This window comes from Geospiza fortis, unplaced genomic scaffold (genome assembly GCF_000277835.1).
Source record: "Geospiza fortis unplaced genomic scaffold, GeoFor_1.0 scaffold98, whole genome shotgun sequence".
NCBI lineage: Eukaryota > Metazoa > Chordata > Aves > Passeriformes > Thraupidae > Geospiza > Geospiza fortis.
In genome coordinates, this window is record NW_005054306.1 from 11,122,290 (window position 1) to 11,131,578 (window position 9,289).

A 9,289-nucleotide genomic window follows, 5' to 3' on the forward strand; every position below is an offset into this window, starting at 1 on the left:
ATTTGATACACAGCTGAAGGCAAAGGATTAAGGTCCTGGTAGTTTCTCAGCAACTGCATTTTACAAATAATAATGTTAAAAATTAAATTAAGATCAGTATAAATTAAGATGCCATACCATTCACTGCAGCAGCGAAGGGATCAGCCTGATTTTGCTTCTACTCTCTCTCCCATGTAAACAAAAGTCTCTGGCAGAGGGGTACAGCATAAAGAAGGAGCATCTCTTGAACTGGCAGTAAGATCTGCTTGAGCAATTTTTTATTTTTTTGCTATTGTCTAGCAAAATGGAGTGCAGCTCTCTACACACTGCTTTAAAACAGAACTGCCTGATCCCATGGCTCATTTGTTATATGCTAATGAGGATCCATAACAAAGACAGAGCTATTAAGTTCCTCAGTGGTTTTTGTAGCTCTTTGCTACTAGAACATCTAATTGACATACACTAATAAGTTATTTTCACAGCAGTCCTGTAAGGAGAGAAGAGATTATTTTACAGACAACTGACTGAGCCAGAGAGAAAATGTCTGCTAATTTTGGGTGCTCATCTCCAGATGTGTGATATGATTTCAGCACATTAACATTACACGGAACATTGTATAGGCAAAGAACAGCTATCACCTGCCTAAATGGCAGCTGCATCTTCTCAGCACAGCTACCAATCACTTCTGAGCCCCTCCTGCCAAGCACATAGAAAACAGAGAACATATTTGCCAGTTTCTATGAAAGTTTGGGTTAAGCAATTTTACTTTTATTACTCCTGATCTTCAAAGAGCAGAAAAAAAGCAGTCTGCTCTCTCCTTTTGCTCTTACAGCTCACTTTGCATGCCCCTTTCAACTTCCACAACAAATAAGCTAAAAGCACACAGTCTACAGGGTGTACGTTGCACAGTTTTGTTTTGAGTCAAAAACAGAAACCAATCTGTAGAAAAAGGAGAAACAACCATGTAATTATGATTGTATAACCACATGTATGCTGACAGGGGGGCATGCAGAAGGACAATCCCTATGCTAACATCTTTTAGCTACAATTTCTCAAGTTTGGTAATGATTTTATACATGATTTTTTAAAGCAAAACAAAAGAGAATGCAGAAACATGTGGATGCATTACCACCAATTCTGCTGGTCTCTTAGGTTCCTTTCAGCTAACAATCACAAGTGGAAAGACTAGATTGACATTCTGCATGTAAAGGGCACACTTTGCTAGTAGGTTGCAAAATGTTTGCTCACAGCAAAGGAACAGTGAGAACTGGGCAGGAAGACAGAATAGCAACAAAGAAATTAGCAAAACGACACAAAAGCATCCCCATCAAAATATTAACAGATAAAATCATTCTTACAATAAAGGCTTATGCACAGCTCCAGCTCAAGCAGATTCACACCCTGGACCTGCACCACTCACATCTGAAGAGAGTGGCATAAATTGGAATAATCAAGATAATTAAGAAGAGACAGCAAATATACTCAACTTGGAGAACAAAACCCTCTCATAATACAAGATTAATAAAATAGGGCACTTGGTTTTGATAGCTAAATATTCTCCAGTGCAAAAGCATATTAAATAGATCACTGACCTGCAACAGCTGAGAATACCCAGCTCATCTGATCTTTAATTAACTAGTCACAGATATTTAAGACATAAGGCAAATGAAGAACAAATGGAAGCCAGTTTGGGTAAGTGGAAAAGACCAAAGTACAGCAGTTTAATGCACAGGGAAGGCTTTAGGTAAAGAACCAAGCAATAAACTCAGTCTTTCTTTCTATATCACCTATAAAAGGGAGGTGGCATCGTCTCATGCCCACAAAAATGACTTCCATATTTCCAGAGCAGTGATGACAAAATGAGAGGAGATGCAAGAAGGAGCTCAGTGGCAGAACTGTGCTAACACTTAAACAACATGGGGAGAAGCACCTTCTGCAAGACAGTCCTTGTGTCATTGAGAATGTATAGCAAAGTTACTACAAAACAGTGGACACATTTGCTGCACATCAGAATAAACACATTTACTCTTTTAACTAAGGTGTGGTAAAGCAGAGTGTTTCTCTTTCTTTAGGCAAAATATCAAAACAGGTAACTGAACAGGTGAAAGACCAAGACCAACCAGTAATCCTATCAATTAATTAATACCTGTAAAGGCATTCATTAACTTTGGGTTATTCAAAGTAAGTATTGCAATGCCATTGTCTTCTTTGGAAAGGTTGATGGATCCTCCAGAAAACTGCTGAAGTTTCTTCTTTATCAATTCTTCATCATAGCCATGAGCACCATTATACAGTGACAATCTTCTTTGTTGTAGTATCCTTTTCAGTGTAATCTGAAGAAAGTTCTTCCACAGAGCAAGGGCCATTTCTGGAAATACATGGAGTGAGGGGGAAAAAAAAATTAGGAAACTTCCTTTGAAATCCACTTCAGTCCTCTGAGAAAGAGAGAAGTATGATAGCAGAAACTGATAAAAAGGTGATACAACCATAACAGTTGACAGAAATCACTGCAAATATATTAGCAAAATTCTTAATTTGAATCTACCGTCACAAATAAACAGAAGGAGTTTTATGGAGTGATTTTAGTAGTTAAGCCAGCTATTAACACCTTTTAAAATATTTCCTTGTAAAATTTACCAAAAAATCTTAGTGTGCAGAAAACAAGAGGCTCAAAAACTACAGAAAAAACTACATATTCCACTAGACCTATTTACTCTGTATTACTCTTCCAAACCCTCCCTCACCCTTCCCTCTAAAAAAATACCAAGACCCCCAAACACACCTATAATGGAGGAAAAATCCTATCAAATCCCACAGCTTTCAAGATCTGGATGTCCTGCTTTTCTGTAAGCAACTATTAGAGCAGGGCCTTCCCCAGAGAAATACCTGAGGAACTTAAAAATTAAGAACTGAAGATCATTCTTATATCAAAGTCTGTTCCCGGTCACCTAATTCCATTAACACAGTTGTCACACCCCATCTTAAAACTAATTAGTCTGCCTAGCCTTTGATTGCTATGTGCTTTTCCCAGTCATCCCAGCAGCACTTTGAGTTAATCTCATTTGGGCACAGAGTCTGTGTAGTGCTCCAAAGGATGAAAAGTGTGCAGCAGTATTATGCATTGAGCGCCATACTTGCCTTTTAAACAGGTAATAATTCGTGAAAAGTATTTCTGTGTACCGGTATACCCATGGCCTATTCCTCTGCTATTTCCACTCTACAGTGTATGACTGTAGATCAGGAAATAACAAGAAAGTAATTATCACTTGATCTGCATCTCTGCCTTAATTTATTTACTCTGGAAATGGGTCTACTGGAGAAAGAAGTTTACAAGTGACTTGAAAGAAACTGGGTAAAGTCTGAACTGAAAACAGCTGATCTGGAAATAAAGTCATCTTAGAAACCAATCAGAATGTGAATCAAAAGAACCCCCACAGGACATGGAAAAAAAAAAAACAACCAAAAGTTAGTTATTTTGCAATTTGATAGAGTAGTCCTATCTTTGCCCCAACATACTTTTTAATGGGCTTGGCCATTCAGAAGACATGGTAGATGCTCATTTTTTTAACTGGGAAAAGATCTTCTTTGTTTCAGAATCATATTTGGCAGAAACAAGATACTTTCAAAATTGGCAAGTTTTTCTAAGGTGAACTCAGAACACAAACACACCCACTGAGACAGAATTTGGTGCCAGCTATATTGTATGCGCTGTTCAGGGTATCTTACAGACTCAACATTTTTGAAAACCTTTATTATTTACACATGATCAAGTAAATGCACATTAAAAACCACAGACAATTAGCTCCTAATGAAATAAGTGAACAGCCCCGTCAGGTGAACACTTATCTTGTTACTGGCTGTACCATTTTACACTAAACTTGAAAATGCTTCAGTTGGTACAGGTATAGTCCCCATTCAAAGGAGGGAGGAGTTTGCAGAGCAACCACACTATGGGATGTGAAGGTACATGCAGCAATACCAGGCAACTGTGAAGAGCCATCTATGCCAGTAGATTCATACGTGTCCTGCCAAACCGCACCCACCAATACATCAGGATCTCATAAGCTCAACACAAAGAAACTAGTAAGGCCTACACAAATCTACGCATTATAAAATCATCTGCACAAGAAAACTTAAAGGGATGATTTTTTTAATATCTGTTGGCAAACAAGGCTTTAATCTGTCATGATGAACTTTTCCAAAACGTAAACTAATGAAACTAATTACAAAATTTAATCAAGTATAAAATCTAATTGAATACAAGATTCATTACTTCATAAAAAACATTCCCTGACTGCTGCTGCACCCAAACACTCTCCATCTATGCACATTCTAATAGTCTGCAACACTTCAGCTACCACCTTTCAGAGATTTAAAAATTTTATTTAAAGAGTGAAAATGGGTTTCTAAAGCTCGTTTCTCCTAATTGATTCTTTTTATATTCAGTCTCTCAAGAGGGAGACAGCTTTCCCCTTTTCTCTAACACCTCAGTAGTCATTCCTCAGCATATTAAAGCAATAAAACTTTCCATCCAGCTGCTAGCTTTTGCTCAGGAGAGAGCAAACATGAAATACATGGATAGTGCAGCCTTTCCTTTTAAAGTGTACCTTGAACAACCAATTCCCAATTTTTAATGAATACAAAGTGTCCCCAGCTCTCATACTAAAACAGACTAGCTGGAATTCTCTGGGAAGCCCCAATGACTGGCTTGAAAGCAAAGAGGGGGAAAAAAAGGCTGTTCTGCTGACTTAAACTTTTTTATGACTTTTATACACTACTGAATTTCTCATGACAAGAAATATACTGAGCAAAACAAACTTAAGATATGGAAATTTTATTCCAATGAAAAAAGAGTCTGTCATTTTCAACTGCGTGGTTATGTGCATTAACAGCTCTTTAATATTATCACTATGGTAATAAAGAACAGCAGCAAGTGCAGGATTAGAAAACAAATTGGATACCACTGCCTGCTGATCATGACTCATGATTAATGACTCATGCAAGGTATAATCTTTGAATTATTTTCTTTACAACCATCTCCTACAGTACTGGTCAGCGCCCAATACAAATTTTTAATAAAAATAAAATTATTTTAATAGTTCAGTCTGACTGATCTAACCACTCAAGAAAAGCACGATAGGAAGAGCTAGAGCTCTTTCAGTCTAAAGGGATTTCTGCTGATCTCTGACAAACAACACCCAGAATTTCAATCACTACAGAACACTCACAATCCACTGCATGACTGAGATTGATTATTTCTGTATTTTGCATGAAAGCAGTGAAAGAAAGATGTTGCAGTAATACTTAGGATGTTGTAGGACCAGCCAAGAGATATTATTAACACTAAAATTTTCAGATTTTCAGTTTAGCATAATCACATCTATTTATACATACTTACAGAAATGGAGTCCTAGTCTAATTTTAAAAAGGCAACATGCTATACCCATTAGCCTCTGTAGCAAAGGTAGTTTATGCACAGTTCCTACAATGAAAAAAAGCCCAACCTGACAGTAGAGGAATAGCAGTGGTCAATTAGCATCTTTCATACATCTTAAGTGCTACAGCTTTATATATCACCGGTGACAACTAAGAGAGAAGCCAACAGTATGGACATAAATAGTTGTTCATTCCATAGCTATTGTACCTCTCACATAAATCAACAGTTTAAATTCCATTTGATACTCAAGTAATTTTGTAACACCCTTGCCTGTGGGGTAGCAGACTGTGGGTTAATATAAACACATCAAGTGCCAGCGCTCCAGTACAAAGGACTGACACACATTACACAAGAGCAGCACATGTATCTACAAGAGCAGTACATGTATCTACATGCAGGCACTCACTACCTATGTATTTTTGTGCATGCAGATTATCAGAGGCCTTCTGACAGCCTCAGGCAACTGTCTAGGTAAAATTCAGACCTTACAATGTTAATAAAACATAGTAATAATAGGGATAACACCAACATCAATACTCTCTGAGTAGATTCTTTGGGAAATTAGTAAGTCTTGAACAAGGGTATTTGCCCTTGCCATTACCACACCTCTGTTGCAACCCAAATGTCTCCTAACACATGATGTATCAGACAGCAACCTCCAGCAATGCTGCCAGTTGCAATTATCACTGAACATCAAAATACCGGACCAAAGTAAGAGGTAAGGGCTGTAGATAGCAACTTTCTAGAAGAAAGGGTAGAAGAGCTAATACAAACCAGAGAACTGAATCTTAGGAGCTGTATGCTCAAACACGAAACACTGCACTACACAGCAAGCTAAATCAGTACATTAAAATACATGAGCAAGGAAAATTCCAGTTCAAAAATGGTGCCTGAATTATTGACACAAGCCAGGGAAAAAGAAAATGGGGAAAAAAAAGATGCAGGGATGTGTTTTCAATACATCAGAGAAACAAGCATGCCCTTTCATCTGGGGCAGGATGTGACAGGTATGATACGCAGATACAGATACTGGAAAAAACCCCCTATCAATTGAATTTCTGGGTTTGGATGATGGTATACTGAGACTAAGCATAACAGAAATAAAGGGATTCAACAGACAAAATCCACAAAATAAATCTCAGGGAGGAGAAAATACTCAAACAGCATAAAAAAAAACCAATTAGGCACTTTTGTGAGACTACCAAAGGCATCAAGGGCACTTGGTCAAGAAGAAAACCTGATTTGATGAAGACCTTTGGCAGCTGCAATTTCAGCAACAAGTACAAAAGTGCAAAGAAGGGAAGAAAGGTTAGAAGATGTGAATTGAGGATGATGATGAGATGACTCTCAATTCAACCCTGTGGGTGGCTTACCAGTCACTTTCAAAGGCATTCACCTGTACTAGAGAGCAGTCACCATGACTGGCAGATGCTTCAACAGGTTCCTGCAGTGGCCAATTAATGAAAAGCAAATGGTGGCCCAGTACTGAGGGCTGGCACACCTGACCCTACAGCATGAAAGCAGATGAAAAGGCAAATAAATGGAGAAAACAAAGCATGAAAATAGCCCATTTGTAGGGATAAAAAAAGTAGGTTGAAAATGAGTGAAAATAACAACTGACTGTAACCCTGGGCAGTAGGCTGGTGGGCGATTATAGGGAATAGGAAAAAAGAAAATAAATTATGGTGTTGGACAAAGAGAAGAGATTCAAACACAAAAGGAGGCAAGCTTGGTCTCACAGTGACAACGAGTCAGTAGACCCTGCCTTCAGACACAAGAAAGGTGTAGTAGGGGAGGACTCACATGCAGGATTCCTCTGTTGCCAGTTGCTTGTCACCACCCCTCACCTGAAGGTTACAGAGCCCTCCACCTACCTCACCCACTTATCCATCTCTCCACTTTCCTTCCATGATGCGTGGGTTAGGTTAAATTAAACACCTTGTCCAACAGGTTCTCCCACACTAATAATCACCAGATGAAGCAAGCTGAGGGCAGTCACTTCTCCAGCTGGCTTTCTCACTGCTGAAAGCAAGCACCAAGCAGATCATAAGCATGCTAAGGGATCAGCAGCAGAAAACCTACTGACAAAATATAACTTGCAAATACAGAAACTAAACAAAGCTGGGGAGCTGAGGAGATTCTGCCTCCCCAACTAGAGGACAGATCCCTCATGCCTTTCTCAAAATATCATGGCTCTCAAACTTGCTGAGCCCTGTTCAAATTTTTAGTACATTGTCTCTGGTACCTGCACTGTAGACAAATTAGATGGGACCAACAATCCCTCCAGTTCATTAAGTTACTTGAAAAGCCTTATGACTCCTCTAAAAACAGGCTTTAAAAGTAGCTGGTATTTTAAAGGACAATTTTTTTATCCTCTGTATTACTGTTGAGAGAATAAAAGATTTGGGTCTGCTACTTTCTAGATGTCAGCATTAGAAACAAAGTTTATCCATCCAGAAGCTGAGAGAACAAGAATTGAGAACATGTCCAAATTAACTAACTGAAATAGCATCAAATAATGTACAAGGGAAATAAAAATTAACTGGAGGAAGAAAAACCTTTTAACCCTGTAAGTAAAAAAATCCCCTTGTCTGTAGTTTCAGTTTTAAGCTGGCTGACCATTTACACCTCATTTCTGTTTTTATCTCTCTTTTTTCCTTGTTATTTTCACCGTTTCTGAGCAGCCCAATTCTGGGCATAGCAAGCTGTAGCTTTCCAAACTATGTGTTCTTCGTTTAGTTTTTTAATGATCCCTGTAGGCTAGAGTTTAGATGTGAATTGTCCTTCCATATCTAAACAATTCCATTCTCTAGTAATCACATCTTAATTATTTTGAAGAATAGTAAACAAAGCACAAAGATATATACTAAAAAACAATGGTATTTAAGGATGCAAAACAGCTGACAAAGAAAGCCTTTCCATAAATACAGATGACATTACCTAAAAACATTTGATTTTGGTCCCATGGTGAGTAAAAAATTTTGAGTTTCATAGCAGAGAGCAAGAATCTGTTATCTTCTGCAAAAAGCATTCAGACCCTTTATTTTTTAATGCTTTGATCCAAAGAGGTTCTCTTCACACGTGTCATCAAAGGAGCTTTTTTAACAATGACAGAAAAGTCTTTTAAGTTCACTGCCCACTAGGTGTGTTTTAGAGACCTTTAAGAAGAGCAGATGCACAACTTCACAGGAACAGAAAAAAACCACAACCAACTCATCATTTGCCTTTCAGTCACCAAATCCTGAGCCATAAAAGCATGAATTCAATTCTAGCTGTAACCGCAAATACTGATGCTTTCCCAATGGTTGCCTTGAAAAGTGTAACTTTTATAGTCAAGAAATATTCTGAATTGCACTTAATTCACTGTTTTTTACTATTCTCACCTTACCACCACCACCCACAAATGCTCCTGCAGACAGCAACACCAAAAAAACCCATATACCGAGGTCTGAACCGGCCACTCAGCCACGATTCCCCTGTCCCCCTGTCACGGCAGTGGTGACCAGCAGCACCACACCGGGACAGCCTGTCCCCGGCCTCCTTGGCTCCACACGATGAATCCCGGGAAGCAATGGCAACATTCCTGCACGGTACCACCCTGGGATGATGTCAAGACTCAAGGGACCGAGGGGTGGAAGCTACTTCCCCAGCGGACATTTCTTACTGCTAACCTGCGATGCCAAAATCCCGAGCAGCGCGCTGATGCACGCGGTCTGACCTAGGGAAGCTTTTCAGACACTTTTTTTTTTTTTTTTTTTTTTAACAAAATGACTTTATGTTAAATCAGCCGTCATGGCAGGGCTCAGGGCCGAAGTGGGCGGTGACCGGCTGTTCCCAAAGCGGGACCCGAGGCGTCAGGGCTGAGCAGCAGCA

General features: G+C 39.0%; 1 protein-coding gene across 1 annotated transcript in view; it reads right to left on the reverse strand.

The window, feature by feature from the left end:
• ECHDC1 (ethylmalonyl-CoA decarboxylase 1) overlaps positions 1–7,409 on the reverse strand; it is a 38,998-nt gene extending 31,589 nt beyond the window's left edge. The window contains exons 1-2 of the mRNA XM_031066654.1: positions 7,291–7,409; positions 2,126–2,347 (exon numbers count right to left, since the gene is read on the reverse strand). Coding sequence (XP_030922514.1) covers positions 2,126–2,345 — 220 coding nt within the window. The 5' untranslated portion in view covers positions 2,346–2,347; positions 7,291–7,409. The remainder of the gene's footprint in view (positions 1–2,125; positions 2,348–7,290) is intronic.
• Positions 7,410–9,289: the final 1,880 nt, after the last annotated feature.